This window comes from Equus asinus, chromosome 24 (assembly GCF_041296235.1).
Source record: "Equus asinus isolate D_3611 breed Donkey chromosome 24, EquAss-T2T_v2, whole genome shotgun sequence".
NCBI classification, from domain to species: domain Eukaryota; kingdom Metazoa; phylum Chordata; class Mammalia; order Perissodactyla; family Equidae; genus Equus; species Equus asinus.
The window spans coordinates 63,645,351-63,663,483 of record NC_091813.1 but is presented as its reverse complement, the minus strand read 5'-3'; the positions used below and the strand labels follow the sequence as shown (position 1 = coordinate 63,663,483).

The following is an 18,133-nucleotide window of genomic DNA, read 5'->3' as shown; positions in this document are numbered from 1 at the left end:
CTTGTTCATTTCAAAACTCAGAAACCATTTTATTTCCTGTAATTTTCTAAGCTTTAGTAGGCTCTTCTTGTGTTCAGTGTTCTTAAGAGGGCCTCTCTCACGACTCAGATTCTACAGACATCACCAGAAGAGAGGTCCTAAGCAGAGGGCCACCATGCTCCCTGCGCTCTCCAAGGCTGGGAGGCAGCCCCACAAGTGCCGGTCCATGAAGGTACAGGCTGTGGGTTCATTCTACTTCTCTGAACTCTAGCAGAAAGTGGGTTATTTCCCCAAACCCTCAGGCATGTCATTTCCATGGGGGCAGGGAAAGGGTAATTTAGGCTTCCATTTTCTTCCAGTGCCTAACACAATGGCCACCACCTAGAAGACATTCAATAACACTTGCTGAATAACTTATGTAATGGTTTCAGAAATAACCTTAGAGGTCTAAGTCCACCTCATAAATGTCTAGTGAAGCAAATTGGTATAGATTCTGATAAGTTTATAGATATAACTTTGCATGTGATCCAAATCTTTCTCTGCATCCAGCATTTCAGAAATAGCTATTACATCAAACGAAGCCTCACCCATGAAATAAATGTACTTTGGATGCTGTTATTCAGGCCAGAGTAACAAATGATAACTGAGTACCACCAAGGCCCAGAGTTTACGCCAGGAGTTAGGAGATGCAAGAATGTTCAGTTTCTGTATCTAGTCTAAAGAGCTTCAGTCTGGTAGAAGAAACAGACATTTTCAACCATAACGTAGTGTGAATGTGCTATACTAGTGGTATGAATGAAGCACCAGGGGAATAGAGGAAGTGATAAACTTTTCTAAGGGAATTCAGAAAGGTACCTGTGTTAGATTGTAGGGCTGCCAGAACAAGGTACCCCAGACTAGGGGGCTTAAACAACAGAGACTTATTTTCTCACCATTCTGGAGGCTGGGAGTCCAACATCAAGGTGTCAGTAGGGTGGGTTTCTTCAAAAGCCTCTCTCCTTGACTTGCAGACGGCTATCTTCTCCTGCATCATCACATAGTCATCTCTCTACATACACGTCTGTGTCTCTGTCTGTGTCACAATCTTCTCTTCTCCTAAGGAAACCAGTCATATTGGATTAGGGTCCACCCTAATGACCTCATTTTAACTTGATTATCTTTTTAAAGACTCTATTTCCAAATACAGTCACATTCTGAGGTTGGAATCCTACCTGGGGGTTAGAACTTGAACATAATGAACTTTGGGGAAAAAAAGCACACAATAGTACCTTAAGAAGTAATATTTCTAAGAAACATTATGGCCTTAAAAAGTAACTCGAGGGGCTGACTGCATGGCATAATGGTTAACTCCAGTGCCCTCCACTTTGGCAGCCCAGGCTTGCAGGTTTGGATCCTAGGTGTGGACCTAATGCACTCGTCAAGCTATACTGTGGTGGTGACCCACATACAAAATAGAGGAAGATTAGCACAGATGTTAGCTCAGAGCTAATCTTCAAGCAAAAAAAAGGAAGACTGGCAACAGGTGTTAGCTCAGAGCAACTCTTCCTCACCAGAAGAACAAAAGTAACTCAAGCTCTATTGCTGAGTAGTGGGAACGTGAGTCCCATCACCCATGCTGCTTGTGTTTACAGCAGAGTCTTTGCCAAAATCTCATGGACTTGCATGGGTAGGCTTCAAGAGAAGGTCTGTGAGCCACTTGAAATTATGCACAAACTTTATTTGTGTATATCTGTATGTATTTGTTTCCTATATAGCTTACATCAGTCTCCAAGGCGAAGAGTTAAACCTTCTAAGAAACAACCCTTTGAAGGTTATATACAACATGACCTAAATAACACACCTACAGAAAATAAAATATGTTTAACCTGCATATAATCATGAGAAATGAGACAAATCCAAATTGATGGACATTCTGCAAAACAACTCACTTGGAATCTTCAAATGTCAATTTTATGAAAAGTGGGGGAAAGAAAGGGTTAATGAACTGTTCTGATTAAAGGACACTGTAGAAACCTAAAAACTAAATGCAGTGCAAGACCCGTGACTGGACCCTGGGTGGAAGAAAAAAGCAGTAAGTAAAGGACATGATCAGGACCATTGAGGAAATGTGAGTATGGATGTATTGTAGACAATAGTATTGTATGGATGTTAACTTTCCTGAGAGTGATAAGTGTACTGTTGTTATGCAAGTTAGGTCTAAATGCCTGACTTTCTGAAGGAATATGATGAAGTATTTAAGGGTGAAGTTATGACATCTGTAAATAATTCTCAAATAGTTCACATAGAGATAATTAGAGTGGCAGAGAGCAGGAGAAGGACAGAGAGGAGAGAAAGGAAGAGATAGAGGGAAATAGCAAATGTGGTAAAATGTTTAAAATATGTGTTGATTGTAAAATTCTTGCAATTTTTCTCAAGGTTTAATTTCTTTTCAAAATGAAAACTTGAGGGGAAAGAAACAGTCTCTCTGAGGAAGTTAATGGAGGATTTGCTCTCCTCCATCCCAAAACAAGGGAGTAAAGTGAGGAAGAGGAAGACATGAAACCGAGCAACCAGAGGTGCATATAGGAGAGAGCAAAAGAGAACCACCAGGATGCCACCCCTGGACAGTGGCCAAGAGGTGGCTCAGGGAGCAGCCAATCTGACTGGCAGCGGAGGGCAGAGGTTCCAGGAAGGATGTCCCCTCCAGCAAGACGAAACACTTCCAGAGAGGAGATTAATATCTCAGGCAGAGGTTTCTGGATGAAGTAGTGATAGGCACATTCAAAACTAAGCAAAGAAAAAAACAGGAGACAAATATTAACTCCGAAGACAAACCCCAGAAAAGGAAAGTGTAACCAGAATGCACTGTGTTGCTAAAGTGCAAATAACAGCTATAGAGGCAGAACAATGTAAATAGTCTATAATTATCTAACCAACAAATTCTGATACATGATTAGGATGGAGAAGGAGGAAATGGAACACTAAATACTCATCTTTCATAGTAAGAAGTCAATACCTAATACGTAAAACTGAAATAGCAAGAAATAGTGGGATAAAGCATGTCATGCGGCCAGCCCCGTGGCTGAGTGGTGAAGTTCACGCGCTCCACTTTGGTGACCCAGGGTTTCACCAGTTTGCATCCTCGGCGCAGACAGGGCACCGCTCATCAGGCCACGGTGAGGCGGTGTCCCACATAGCGCAACCAGAGGCACAACTAGAGTACACAACTACATCCTGGGGGGCTTTGGGGAGAAGAAAAGAAAAAAAAAAGATTGGCAACAGATGTTAGCTCACGTGCCAGTCTTTAAAAAAAAGAGTATGTTGGGGCTGGCCCCGTGGCCGAGTGGTTAAGTTCGCGCGCTCCGCTGCAGGCGGCCCAGTGTTTCGTTGGTTCGAATCCTGGGCGCGGACATGGCACTGCTCATCAAACCACGCTGAGGCAGCGTCCCACATGCCGCAACTAGAAGAACCCACAACGAAGAATATACAACTACGTACTGAGGGGCTTTGGGGAGAAAAAGGAAAAAAAAAGATTGGCAACAGATGTTAGCTCACGTGTCAGTCCTTAAAAAAAAGAGTATGTCATAAAGAAAAAGAATTGAAAATGGTTATGTCTGGGGAGTGAGAGTTGAAGGTGGGGAGAAGTTTGGTCAGGAACTGTTATTTTTTAATATGACCTTTGGAGAATTAGTCATCTTTTTAATATTTACATATAATACTTTGAAAAATTATAACTGCAAAAAGGAGTTACTAATTATATTAATAATATTAGAATTGATTTCAAAATGTATAACTGGAAAACTAAAGTTTTTAATTCTGGACAACACAATGAACACTACTATGAGTTAAAGTACTATTTGAGTCAAAACTCCTATATATAAATAAAATGATCCAGGACAATGAGGTTTTTATACGGCAGAATAGAATATAAAAATTAGAATTCTTCAGTCTGTAAAATCTATGAGGTATGATTGAAAGAATAATAAATTTGGAATAAGAAGGCATTTTGTAGCAAAAGAAAGACAAAAGAAATGGAAAAGGCTAAATTGAAGAAATTAAAATGTGAGTCTGGAGGAAATGAAAAGCCAAAGTATGAGTGGACGGGAGTGGGGAGAGAGGAAGGCAGAGAGGCCAGGTGGGCATAGCTGTCACAGTTCTATGAGAGGTGACAAGCCAGATGAAGGCAGTGAAAATAGAAAATAACTGTTGGGTTTGAGAAATACGAAGGCAGCACCCCTGAGCTTAGAGACTGATTCTGAACTCAGGTGGCTAAGAAAAGAGTGGCATCACTGGCAGAGAGAGGGGCACCAGGAGGGGAGTCAAGTTTTCAGGAAAGATTACAAGTTAGGTTTTGGACCTAATGAGGTTGAGTTATTTGTAGAACATTCATGTTGGACTCTTCTGCATCAAAAGTAAAGAGAATATCTTCTAAGAAAGAAGTTGCCACTCTATTTTATTTTAAGTATTACTTAAGAATAACAAGTCAAATAATCTCTCCCATCCCTCTCAGGGAGCCAATATTGATACTCAGGCATTCCTATTAGTTTTCTGTGGCTGCTGTAGCAAATTATCACAAACCAGTGGCTTCAAAACACAATACAAATTTATTAGTTTACAGTTCTGTTGGTTACAAGTCTGATACAGATGTCACTAAAATCAAGCTATCAGCAGAAATTGTTTCTTTTCTGGAGCCTCTAGGGGAAGAATCTGTTTCATTACCCTTTCCAGCTTCTGCAAGCCAACCACATTCCTTGCCTAACGGCCCCTTGACTCCATCTTCTAGGCCAGAAATCTGGCATCTTTCTGACCATTCTTCCTTAGTCACATGTCCTTCTGACTCTCCTCTTCCACTTCCCTCTTCCACATGTAAGGGCCCTTTTGGTTACCTTGGGCCTACCTACAAAATCCAGGGTAACCTTTCTATTGTGAGGTCAGCTGATTAGCAATCTTAATTCCGTCTGCAACTTTAATTCCCCTTTGCCATGTAATCCAACATACTTTCAGGTTCCGGGCATTAGGATTTGAACATCTTTCTGTGTGTGGTGGGTGGTGGGCGGGGGGAGTTATTCTGCCTTCCACTAGCAAAAATACTTCCATGCTTTCTCCACGTGCTTGCAAACATATACCTATAACAGATAGACAGTGGGTGACATTTTCTTTTTTCTCTTCCTCCTTCCCCCTCTTCTTCCTTCCCTCCCTCCCACCAACAAAAATGGAATTGTGACATGTGTAGTTAGAAGGAACAGTCCCCAAGATCAGCCTCACTACAGACACCAATTCCAAGTTTGGGAGTTTCTAAGATAACTCTTAGCTTTGATAATTTTCTAGAAGGACTCATATTATACCCGTGGTTATGGTTTATTATAGCTAAAAGATACAGATTAGAATCAGCCAAGGGGAAAAGGCGCATAGGACAGAGTCCAGGGAAGTTTCAAATGCAGAGTTTCAGGTTGTCCTCTCCCCATGGAGTAGTGGACAGCATTACTTTCCTAGCATCAATACATGACAACATATATGAAATATTGCCAACCAGGGAAGCTCACTTGAGCCTGGTGCCCAGAGATTTTATGGGGGTCCATTATGTTGGCATGGTTGACTGCCCACATAATGAGGCACAAGACTGTCCATCTCAAACTTCAGTCCTTCCAGAAGTTGAACTGATACTTCATGACCTTCTCCACCTCAAATCACATTGTTAATCTATCTAAGATGTCCCCAGGCAAACCAAAACACTTCTGTCAGGCATCACATTCCCAAGAGTTTAGAGATTACCTTCCAGAAGTCAAGGACAAAGACCACACCTCTTTTTGGTCAAAGTTAAGTTCTTTCGATACAGCATCACACAATACTCATTACTGTGCAACCACTCCTGTCCCCATCCTGGCCCTCCATCACATACACAAACACTGACATGGTTAGACGATGTTGCTTTACAGGGGTTCCCGGAACAGCTCCCCAGTAACATCCTTCCAGCCTCAGAACTATCAGGATACTTTCCCTTTGACCTACCCACGCACAAACAAAGTGTGAATGTCCCCTCCAAAGGTCTTACCCCTGAGACAAGGACTTTCTCCCTCTTTTCAATTTATCTTGGAGTTCTCCACATCACCTGAACTCTGCTGACGGGCCCAGCTGTCTCAAAGAGGGAGTTCAAGTGCATAAGGTAGCCAGACCTACCGATCATAGATCGCTTCCTCTATGCCTGGTATGGACTGAATTCTTTAAGCACATTCCCCTTTCCTTCCCACAGGAATTGACAGTTTTGCAGTTGGTAAAATTGAAGCTTCAAGAGATTAAAGGGCTTGGCACACAGTTAAGTGGGAAGCGTCAGGATGGGAACCTAGGCTATTTAATACCAGAGTCCATTTGTTCGTGTGTGTGTCTGTAATTACAACTACATACATAGATTCAGGTCACTCAGCAAGCTTGACACAGGTGCTTATCAGAGTCGTCCAGTCTTTGTGTCATCTCCAGTCCATCTGCAGACCCTATCTCTAGCCCTTACCTCGGGGAGACAGTTCTCATGTTAGTTCACTTTACTCCTCACTCTAAAATCCAGAAAGCGCTGGCTTCCAGCATTCCTGGTCTCCAGTGAAGCAAGGACCCATATCCCCACCTCCATCCCCTACCCCCACCATGCCATCCCCAAGCAATGGCTCACTCCCCAGGACTAGGGCAAAGTCCTCAAAAACCGCTGGACTCTGATCCCTGGCCAATGGGATTTTTATGGTCTTGACCAACGGGATTTTCACTTCATTGATTACACAGGATAACTTCTTATCTGCTTGTTACATGGAACCCAGCTTACTCTCCACAGCTTCCTTTACAATTTCAGTGTCCTTTCATGTATTTATTCATTCATTTATTTATTTATGACATTATATTAGTATTTAGAATAGAAAACATGAAGACAGAGATGATGTCCTTAAGTTGCTCACATGCTGACGGTATCTGCAGAGTTATTCCCTATCCTCTACTCCCATCTTCCAAAGCCCCCAAGCTGCTTCATCTCCATCCTCAGCATCTAGGGTTTCCAGCTTCCCATTAGAGTTGTGATACCTTATTCCTTAGGGAAGCAGGTACATCCTCTGACCCTCAGATCTAGTCCAATATTTCTTCTAAACCAAGTGGTTTATTTTATCTTATTTTTCTTTCTCATAGCTCACTCCATTATTTACAAGCCCAAAGCAATCGTCTCATTAGCTGCTGACTCAGACTCCCCATCCTGGCTTTCAGGGTCCTCCAGTTCTGAGTGCCGTCTACCCTGCCTCCCTCTCCAGGCTGATCCAACTCTTTGTCATGAGACCAGCTCTAACCATGATCTAAATATAATCAGCCTTTTCCACAGAGACCTCTGGGATGCTCTCACCTTGTAGTGGACTTTCTGGGCACGTCCATCTCCTTGTCTTTACTTGTCTCCTAAACTTCTGACTTAGTTCCAGTTCCCAGCACCAAGCCTCCACCTTGAGCCAATTAAGTTGCACTTTTTTGTCCCTTAGCACACTTCCTTATGTGAGCAAAATTCCCCCTTTTGCTCCGTCTGCTTTTAGCTGCTCCAGGTAATTTTTCTTCCCACTGAGAGCTTAGTCATTTTTGAGGAAAGCCATCTCCAACCAGTCCTCTTCTTATCTGCTCTTTTCTCATTCTAGCGAACGTTGTAGTTTGGTTTGACATTTTCTGCTCAGGAAATTATACCATTTTATAGCAATTCCAAGATAAGGATTCAGGGGACTATTTTAACAGAACAGACTGACTATTGCTTATGGCACACAGAATTAACAGGACCATCTCTTTCTTGTCACTGAGCGTTGGTTTGGAAGAGTCTATCTTTCGTATTCAAATACTTGGAGGCAACTGCTGGCGTTATTTTTATTTCTCGCAAATGTGATTTCACCTTTAGTAAATGTTTTTATGTTTAAATAACTACAAACTAATAGAAAAGTTGGAGGTACCAACACAAAGAACAAATTTTCCTAAACTATTTTAGAGTAAGTTGCCGACCTGGTTTCCCATCTTCTCCAAGCACTTCAGTGTGTACATATCCTCTACCTAAGGGCATTTTCCTACATAACTATAAAAATCAGACAACTAACACTGATACATTTCTACCATCTAATCCTCAGATCCCATTCAAGTTTTGTCAGTTGTCCTTTAGAGTGAAAAGATTCCATTCAAAATCATATTTGCATTTAGTTATCATGGAACAATTCCTTCATCCTGGAAGTTTTTCAGTTAGTCCTTGACGTCCTTGACTTTGACACATTTGAATATCACAGACTGGTTTTGTAGGATGTCCCTCAACGCAGTATTGTCTTCTCTTTCCCCATGAAGATTCAGGATATAAAACGGTGGCAGGAGAATAAGTGTAATGATGCTGTGTCCGTCTTACACATCCCAGAAGGCAGTGCATGATTTCAATTTGTCCCCTTCCTTATTCTGTTCACTTTGATCACCTGATTAAAGTGGTGGCTTCCAGCTTCTCCTCTGTGAAGTTACCCTTATAATAATACTCATTATTATGAATACGTATTATATGTGAAATTACATTGAAACTGTACAAAATATACAATTTCTCAGCAAAATTTTCATTTACCCATCTATTTATTTACATCTTTGTGAACCCATCGTTTCCTATTCTACTCAATGAGTTATAATCCATTATTATCATTATTCACTTTGATGCTCCTATTGTGACTAATTCGGCCAGTGGGAACACTTTCAAGCTCCCATTATTCTTTAAGAATTTTCTAGCTTTCTGGTAAAACAAGATGCTTCATGCTTCTCTTGTACTTTCCCTGGCCCAGCCTTGTGAGCAAGCATTACTCCCAAGATGCTGACTCCTTTAAGTCGAGAGTGGTAGTTAGATCTGAGCTCCAGGTGTGATCACTGGAGCAGCTGCTCCCAGGCCCTCTCCATTCCTCGAGCTAAATAATGTATGTATGAGTGTGTGTGCACACGTGTGTTTACGTGTGTGTGCACATTATACCTATCATCTCTACTTATTTCCAAAACTAGCTATTGAAATCCATGAGTTTATATCAAAATTCCAATTCCTACCAAGCACTACGGGGTTCATTCTACTTTTCCCCTTTCTGTTTACGTATCCCCCATCTCCCACAGTGTCAAACCTGACTCTCATTGAACTTACTATTTTCGCTTCTTTGATAAACTCCCTTGCAGGGAACCAGCCTCTCAATCTCACCACCACCCCCTCCCGTGCTTGGATGCCCACCTCCTCCCACTCAGGTGCCTACAATCTCCACAGGGGTACCCTCCCATAGAAGCCCTCCTCACTCTTGCCACCATCCCAGGGGGCCTTGAGGACACAGCATGAAGCCAAAGAGGATTATTCTCAACCCTTAAAATCTACTGGAATTTGCCCTGTTAGATTTCAGACTTGGTTGGAACCTGTGACCCGTTTAATCTTTTCAATTTCTCCCTTTTGGAATGAGAATACCTGGCCGAGGCCTGTCCTATCATTGTGCTTTGGAAGCAGATAACTTATCAGGTTTTACAAGTTCACACCTGCAGAGGCATTTTGCCTCAGAATGACTCATACCTCAAGTGTCTTCTATACCTGATTTAGAAGATATTTAGATAAGATTTAGGACTTAAAGTTGATGCTGGAATGGGTTAAGATTTGGGGCTGTTGTGATGGGGTAAAGGTATTTTGCATGCTAGAAGGACACGAATTTTGGGGACCACAGGGAGGAGTTTTGGGGCTAAATTTTATGCCCCCCAAAATCCATATGTTGAAGATGTAACTATATTTGTAGACAGGGTTTTTAAAGAGGTAATTAAGTTAAAATAAGGTCATTATGGTGGGCTCTCATCCAACATGACTGGTGTCCTTATAAGAAGAGGAAATTAGGTGCCAGCCTGGCAAAGCCATGCTGTGGTAGACATCCCACATATAAAATAGAGGAAGATGGGCGTGGATGTTAGCTCAGGGCCAGTCTTCCTCAGCAAAAAAAGAGGAGGACTGGCAGCGGATGTTAGCCGAGGGCTAATCTTCCTCAAAAAAACAAAAACAAAAGCAAAAAAGAAGAGGAAATTAGCCACAGACGTGCACAAAAGGAAGACCATGTGAAGACAAAGGGAGAAGATGAGCATGTGCAAGCCAAGGAGAAAGACCTCAAAAGAAACCAACCCACTGATACCTCTATCAATTATAAATATATATGATCGATATATTTATCAAAATAAATAATGATAATATGGATCATGACTCATTGACTAAAATGGGAAACTGTGGTCTCAGATGTCTAGCACCTTGATCTCAGACTTCCAGAACTCTGAGAAAACAAGCAACTGTTGTTTAAGCCACCCAGACTGGATACTTTGTTACCGCAGCCAAAGCAAACTAAGACCCTAAGCCCAACTCTTGAAGCCATTCTCCCGCAGGAAATCTGAATCCTTGCATCTCAGCTTTTAGAAGCTATCCCGTGGTAACAACGGCATATGGTGGTTGTATGTGGATACAGGAGGGAACTAAGTTTCTGCCACGTCAATGACTGGGGCTCTGTCCTTGCACATCAGTGTGTTCTCAGCAAACGCCAGCAAATCTTAATATTGGCCAGGACTTGTATAATAAAAAGGTTATATTTTGGCCAGAAACAAATACAAATCGATTTCTGTATTATGCTTACTGATGCTCCATTCATTGAATAAAAACTGGCCATCCATTTCTAGACCAGTCTCCAGCGCCACTGTATGGAAATCGCCATACAGTGAAAACTGTCTCAGAAGTGCATCTGAGTAAAGACGATCTGCAATAAGATCATCTGGTTAGCGCACAAAAAAGAACAGGAGATCGTTAGGGGACTTGGATTTCAACAATTCTGGCTCTGTCGTCCTTCTCGCTTGGACCTTCAGCAACACCCATAACTGCAACACAGGTCACTAGATCGCCAACATCCGCGCCTAGCACTGAGCCAACGGTGACTAAACACTCCGTAAAGGAAGTACTCCGCTACTTAGGCACAAAGGTGTTATATGAGGATACAGAAGAGACGCCTAAATCAGCTTGAAGAAGGCGGGCCAGCTGCCACGAAGATGTCAAAGCGAGGCTCAAAAGAATGAAGCGGAGGGGACCCACCACTCACGCACCTGGCACCTGCTGTGACCACACCAGTGGGTCAGACCTCTCCTCTGCCACCCGTCTCCGCCCCCACCCCACCAAAGAGCCTAAGTTATTCAGTAAGTGATCAATATGGCTACTTTTAGATGACTATAACTGAAAACGGTAGGTATTATTTTCGGATTGTTCTAAGTAAAAATCAATCATGATGCGTTCATTCGTCTTTTTTCCACCTTCCTCGAAAGCCTGCAACACTGACGTTACCATAGCTGAGAACACAGGGTCCCGTCACGGGAAAAGTGTGGTTTCAACTCCCGGCCCCAGGCCGCTGAGGGAGCTCCCTCCCGGGGTCGCAGTTCACAGACTTCCGGTTGACCCCGGGTTCCGGCAGGAGCCTTCCCCCAAGGCGGCAGCCCCGGGGCTTCAAGCTTTATTCGTTCTCCACACGCAAAAGCAGTAGCCCGAGCAGGACGCAGCTCCCGCTCCCGCCCGCAGGTGGCGGCCTGCAGCCGACGACGCCTCGGGGGGACGTAGGCTCGAGGCTCCACGTGGGGGCGCTGTCGTCTGGCCCGCGGGCCGCCCTTCTCCCGAGGCGGAACCCTCTGGCTGGCTCTCTGGTTTCTGCGGGTTTCGGAATCGGCGCGCACCCGGCGCTTCCGGGCTTCCGTGCGGGCTGCGGTGGTTGGCCGGGCCGTAGGAGGGACGCTCGGCCGAGCACCGAGGAGCCCGGGTGTTTCCCGCGGTGTCTCCGCCCCTCGGCCCCTGTTCCTGGTCGGGGCCGCGCCGGCGTCCGAGGAAGGCGGGGGCGATGGTCCAGATGGAGACGCAACTACAGAGCATTTTTGAGGAGGTGGTGGTGAGTGGACGGCCGGGGAGCGGGGGCGACGGCGGGGCCACCGAGGGGGAACGAACGGGGAGACCGGGGAGCGGCGCGAGTAGCAGGCCCGGCCGCCTCGCCCCACCGCCCCTTTGTAAGACACGGTGTGCGCGCAGGGGTCAGCCGTTCTCCTTGCGGACAGATGCAAGGGCCCCGCTGCATCCCCAGCGCCCTCGGAGACAGGCCGGGCAGGTGGTGGTGGTGTCTGCGTGCTGCTGCTGAGAGGGACGCGCCCTGTGTTGTATTGTAATGTTTTGTTCCGGGACCCCCCTGCCTTCTTTTTCTTCTTCTTCTTTTTTTTTGTAACTCACATCATTTATTTTTCTTTTTTTACAGAAAACGGAAATTATAGAAGAGGCTTTCCCTGGGTGAGTATATGCATGGCAGATTTTCGTGTTTTTACGTGAGCATATCTTTGTAGGATTTTCTTGGGTTGATTTTGGAGGTTTATAAGATCCACTGTTCTGGTTATGTGGAATTACCTCTTTTAAGACTAGTGGCAAATGATGTGATTTCTGTTTTTTTAGCATGTTTATGGACACCCCTGAAGATGAAAAAACAAAACTAATTAGCTGTTTGGGGGCCTTCAGACAGTTTTGGGGTGGTCTTTCTCAGGTGAGCACTGCGTTTTCAATACATTCAGCTGATGATTTTTGACTCCTTTTTTTTAGGTTTGCTTTGATGTTGCTATTAAGATATTTCTGGAAGCGGAGAAATAAATGTCATCACCTTTTGTCTATTCTGGTTTTCATTTGTGTTCTCCCAGTGGAGAATCTGTATTGAGAAGTCAAGTTGATGACAAAGCAGTGTAAGATGTTCTTTAAAATCTCCCTCATGTTAGATTATGTAAGGTCGTTTTGATCCGATTCTGATTTTTTTGGTGCACTTGAAAACAGCTGTGTTAGGGATTCTGAAGGATAAAAATTTCATTCATTTACTCAATAAAGGAACTGACACAGCATTGCTACAAAGATGCTATAATAAAGATGCCATAGGGAAGATACATAGATACCACAATAAGGATATAAAGGTTCTGTAATAAGGATACAAAAATATAATAACAATGAGGATAGAGCAGTATAACTTAGTAGCAAAGAACCGTCACCAGAAAACATATCCACGAAAAAGACAAAATGTGTGGTCTTTAAAGAGCTCGTGTTCCTCTAGTGCATTATCTCCTCAGGGTGCGTTATGGGTAGGAAAATGAGGACGGTTGGCAGCTGAGCCACTGGCATGGATCACAGACATGGATCACATAGCGGCAGTACATTCATTTTTTTACATTTGTTTTCATTATTTTCTAATAGGTAATATATTCATATGGTTCAAAATGGAAAAGGTGCTAAAAGGTGGACCCAGTGAAGTCTGCCTTCCATTTCTCTTAGTTTAATCACCTGTTTTTTCCCTGTCTGAAGCCAGTATCCCCCGTTTATTTCCTTTTAAAAGTATTTTATGCATATAGAATCCTTTTTATGGAATGTTCCCATAGTGTGGACACTGTTCATTGGCACCTTGCTTTTTTCCTCTTAGTATTAAATTCTGAAAGTAATTCTACATCGATCCCTTAAGAGTTACTTCTGCCTTCCTCCGTTTCTTGCTTTCTTATAGCAGGCTTTCTTATATGGCTGCACCTTCCTTTATTTAACCAGGACCTACTGACTGACGTTTAGGTTGCGTCTTACCTTCTCCAGTTTAAACAATACTAATAATATACATGGGACACAATAAATTCCTTGAAGTGGTATTCCTGGATCAGAGGCTATGTCTATTTGTAATTTTTATAGAATTTGTGTAATAGCTTTTCAAAAGGGTCATACTAATTTATACTCCCCCAGCAGTATGTAAGGGTATCTGTTCTCTATAGTCTCACAGTAGGGTGTTAATGAACTTTTCTAAAGTTTCTAAAACATGAGAAATTTTATCTCAGTATGGTTTATATTTTGCATTTCTGTGAGTGATGTTGAATATCTTTACAACATATTTTAATTTTTTAATAATTCATTAAACATGAGTTATTTTATTAAACATTAAATATGAGGTAAGGTATGGCTCTTCTCTTCAAGAAGTTTATATTCTAAGAGGTGAGCCAGGAAAAAAATAGACATTTATAAGTCAGCATTATACATTCAGCAGTAGAAGTGTGTATGAAGGACAGTGGAAGTGCAGAGGGGCAGGACATAGGGAATCTTCTTGAGGGTGTCCTAGACGACAGACTTTGATATGGTCACTATAGTTTGGTATCATATTTAGTTGTGCAGTTCTAGCAATTTGATATGTCATTGGGTCCATAATTGGGCTCTTAGGGATTAGATTCACACTAAAGTCTCATGAGGCCAATGTACTAACTCATAATGAGTTTTTCCCCCCAGTGACAGGAATATTTATATCTGCCCTTAGGAACACTGCTTACAATGCTTTATGCAATCTTTATTAAAGTTATCTATCGACCATGAATATGTTAAAATCTTATTCTTTTTGGAGGTCCCATGTGATAAAAATAGTGGGAGTTTAATCTATATAATTATAAGATTTAAAGCTTAATATGACTGAAATACTAAACCTGAATTTTTTCATTTTTTTTAATTGTTTTCATCCACAAATGTTTATAGTGGAGTATCTTATTCATAGTCTTGATGTACTCTCAGGTGTAGTCTTAGCTATTTGTTAGCTACAGAATATAACTTTAGACCTAAAATATAATTGTTTTCTAACTTTCCAGGAATCTCATGAACAATGTATCCAGTGGATTGTTAAATTCATTCATGGCCAGCATAGTCCCAAAAGAATTTCTTTTCTTTATGACTGCTTAGCAATGGCAGTTGAGACTGGCCTCCTTCCACCCAGGTATGTTTACTTGTGGGTATGAGCAATCCAAAGAGTTTTCTTTTTTTATTTTTTTTAATTAAGGTTATGGAAGTTAACATCCTTGTGAAATTACAGTTGTACATCATTATTAGTCTTGTTGTAGGTACACCACTTCACCCCTAGTGCCCTCCCCCCACCCCCCTTTCCCCTGGCAACCACTGATCAGTTCTCAAAGAGTTTTCTTTTTATTAATATTTGGAAATTGATCAAGGTGGTTGTAGAAGGTTAAGGGAATGAAGAAGGAAAGTAGGCCCAACAAGTAATCCTCCATAATACCTCAGGTTTTAGATTTCTAGGATGCAGTATTCTTAGAATTGAATACTTAAAGGCTCAAATCCAGGCAGGCTGTGAGAAGCTAAGATGACTCACTTTGATGAACTTTTTCCAGTTATGTTTTCCTGCGTGATGAATTACCTCGACACTCCGTGGCTTAAAACGGTAGTAATCATTTTGTGATTAACACTCATGGTTATGGTAGTTGGGTAGGCTCAGTAGGCAGTTTTTTCTCGGTGTCTCATGATTGCTATCAGATGGTGGCTAGGGCAGGAGTCATGACTAAGGCTCTCCTGTTCATATGTCTGGTGGTTAATACCTGGTTGTCATCTGCGACCTCAGCTGGAACCTACACGTGCAAGTCATACAGTGTCCCTTCTGCCAGTCTTAGGCCTGCCCAAATTTAAGGCGAACGAATGTAGACTTTCTCCCCCCTCTTCATGGGAAGAGTATCAATGTCACATTTCAAAAGAGCGTGTGGGATCAAAAATCTGGTTGCGGCTATCTTGGAAAAATACAATCTGCCACAAACTGATAGATGGTAAACATTCAACCAATAGCTTTTGGTAGATTTCTTTCTAGTAAAAGTATAACATAATTAATATCATTTAGTTCTACTCTGTGTTTAATCTTTCATACAAGTAAAAAATGTAAAATACTGTATGTAATTTTTTTAAAGTGTTCTTGAGTAATAATGTACCTTTATCAAAAATGCTTACTATGACAAATACAGTGTCTGGAGTATGCAGACCTTGGTTATTAGAGAAGTTGCAAAATTCTGTCTTGTAACTGGAATGGGTATGCCTATTTTCCAGGATGGTTTGTGAATCCCTGATAAACTCTGACACTCTTGAATGGGAAAGAACACAGCTTTGGGCCTTAACATTTAAACTGGTTCGGAAAATAATTGGAGGAGTGGATTACAAGGTACTTTTTCCTAATTATAAGAAGTAATCACTTTCAGGCGTGATTAATTTTTCAGGGTATATATCTTAATTTCAAATGGAAGAAATGAAGTGGAAGCTATCTATTTTTTGTTGTATTTCCTAATGGGATTTAAAATTGCTCAATGTTTCCCACAGCTTCTCTGCCCCCTCCTAACATTCTTAAAAATGCAAGTGAGGGGTCAGCCCCATGACCGAGTGGTTAAGTTTGGTGTGCTCCACTTTGGCACCCCTGATTCTCGGGTTCAGATCCTGGGCATGGACCTACACCACTCATCAATCATGCTGTGGCAGTGACCCACACGTAAAGTAGAGGAAGACTGGCAACAGATGTTAGCTCAGAGCGAATCTTCCTCAGAAAAAATATAATGCGAGTGGGTAATGTATTTTCATAATGAGTAGGGAAGTCACCAAGCAGACTCGGGGTCCTTCATGTCAGAGGTCTTATCATGTCGGGCCCCTTTCAGATGAAAGAGCACAGAGCAGTGCTGTGTGGAAGGAGAAGGTATGTAGGCCTCAGCTGATGAAGGGAGCAAGTCCTGCTGCACCTCTGCCTCGACTGCCCTTGGACATGTGTTCTTCCTTAGCTCGTGTCTTCAGCACTCTGTTCTTGACCGAGACCAACAGGACTCACTCTCCACTGTGTCTCGTAACACAGCTCAGGCTCTCCATAGTTGCAGAAGCCATTCTACTCCATTCTAGCCACTTTTGCTAGTGTGCCTTCGGAAAGAATTGCCAAATCCTCCCCCTTTGCTTTTTGTCTGTTTTTCCTTAAGTCTAAAATGACAGCTGATCATTATTGATTTAGATCATTATTTAATACAAAATTAATTCCAAGAATCTCTGATTATTTTCTCTTATACTTCAGTTTCCTTAGCAGATTAATATTGCGGTTTTTACCTTCTTCCTTGTTTGGTGCTTTATAATTGCTTCTAATTTCTGTCATGTGTATGTTTTGTCTCTTTTTTACAAGATTGATCATATAGTTTATACTCAAGACATGCATGTTGAATGAAATTTCTTCTCTATACATCAGATTCTGCTCTGAAATAACACAACGGGTAATAGGAATGAGGAAATGACCAGTTAACGTAATAGCCTTGTTGGATAAGTTTGAGGGAGTAAGGTGTGTGATGGATGAGAAGCGAGTAAAGTTAGAATGCCAAAGGGGGTGGGCAGAAAGGGTCACCTGCCAGGAAGTGTAATATTAAGGCCCATGTTTTCAGAGTATTTTCAAGTTCCATTCAAGTGTATTTCTGTCTATATACACAAGTTAACCTTTTTTGACCATTGTAACAATAGAAACTCTTCAGTATTATGAGGGTCAAAAAGTTTAGCAGAGTATGGAAGGTTTAATTTTTACTTCTAAGTGACGTTTCTTCATATTGCAAGATATTCTTCAGAGTTCTATTTTGGAACATGACTCTTCTCTTAGGTTGACGTTAAGGAGTTGAATGTGAGCTCTGATTCAGGGAGATGAAAGGTGTGACCTTGAAGCTAACAGTTTTTTCTGAGTATATAATCTTGAAACCTTTAGATGTTTTAATTAGCACAGGGACGTTACTGAGTTTTAACCTGTGACTTTTTTCTTATTAGGGTGTTCGAGATCTCTTAAAAGTGATTTTGGAGAAAATCTTGACAATTCCCAATACAGTGAGCTCCGCGGTTGTACAGCAGCTTCTAGCAGCAAGAGAGGTAATTTAGATGTCTCTAATTCATTGATCATAACCCAAAAAATGTCTAGTTTTGGTGCTGGCCAGTGGTGTGGTGGTTGGGTTCGTACACTCCACTTCAGTGGCCTGGGGTTCACAGCTTCGAATCTGGGGCACAGACCTACACATCACTCGTCAAGCCATGCTCTGGTAGTGTCCCACATACCAAAGTAAAACAGAAGTAGACCGGCACAGATATTAACTCAGGGACGACCTTCCTCAAGCGAAAAGAGGAAGATTGGCAACAGATATTAGCTCAGGGCCAGTCTTCCTCACCAAAAAGGAAAGAAAGAAAAATATCTAGTTTTATATAGTTCTGTGCTTTTAAAGCTTATAGTAGTTTGTGAAATATTCCTTTTGTTTACTTCTACAAAAATCACTTTTAGTTTTAGAGATTCTATTTTACCTTGATTATATTTCAAGT

General features: G+C 42.0%; 2 protein-coding genes across 5 annotated transcripts in view; one reads left to right on the top strand and one right to left on the bottom strand.

Annotated features, from left to right (window-relative positions):
* Window positions 1-11,425, bottom strand: part of ENPP3 (ectonucleotide pyrophosphatase/phosphodiesterase 3) — an 88,707-nt gene extending 77,282 nt beyond the window's left edge. The window contains exons 1-2 of the mRNA XM_070496135.1: window positions 11,303-11,425; window positions 912-1,074 (exon numbers count right to left, since the gene is read on the bottom strand). The gene's annotated coding sequence lies outside the window, so the exon portion shown is untranslated. The remainder of the gene's footprint in view (window positions 1-911; window positions 1,075-11,302) is intronic.
* A 265-nt stretch (window positions 11,426-11,690) lies between these two features.
* Window positions 11,691-18,133, top strand: part of MED23 (mediator complex subunit 23) — a 39,320-nt gene continuing 32,877 nt past the window's right edge. For 2 of the 4 annotated variants that reach the window (XM_070496133.1, XM_070496132.1), the window contains exons 1-5: window positions 11,788-11,894; window positions 12,252-12,283; window positions 14,635-14,759; window positions 15,869-15,980; window positions 17,594-17,692. In XM_070496133.1, coding sequence (XP_070352234.1) covers window positions 14,728-14,759; window positions 15,869-15,980; window positions 17,594-17,692 — 243 coding nt within the window. In that variant the 5' untranslated portion in view covers window positions 11,788-11,894; window positions 12,252-12,283; window positions 14,635-14,727. Of the gene's footprint in view, window positions 11,895-12,251; window positions 12,284-12,442; window positions 12,531-14,634; window positions 14,760-15,868; window positions 15,981-17,593; window positions 17,693-18,133 lie in introns of all 4 variants that reach the window. The other 2 variants (XM_014847729.3, XM_014847727.3) reach the window with 2 other exon arrangements.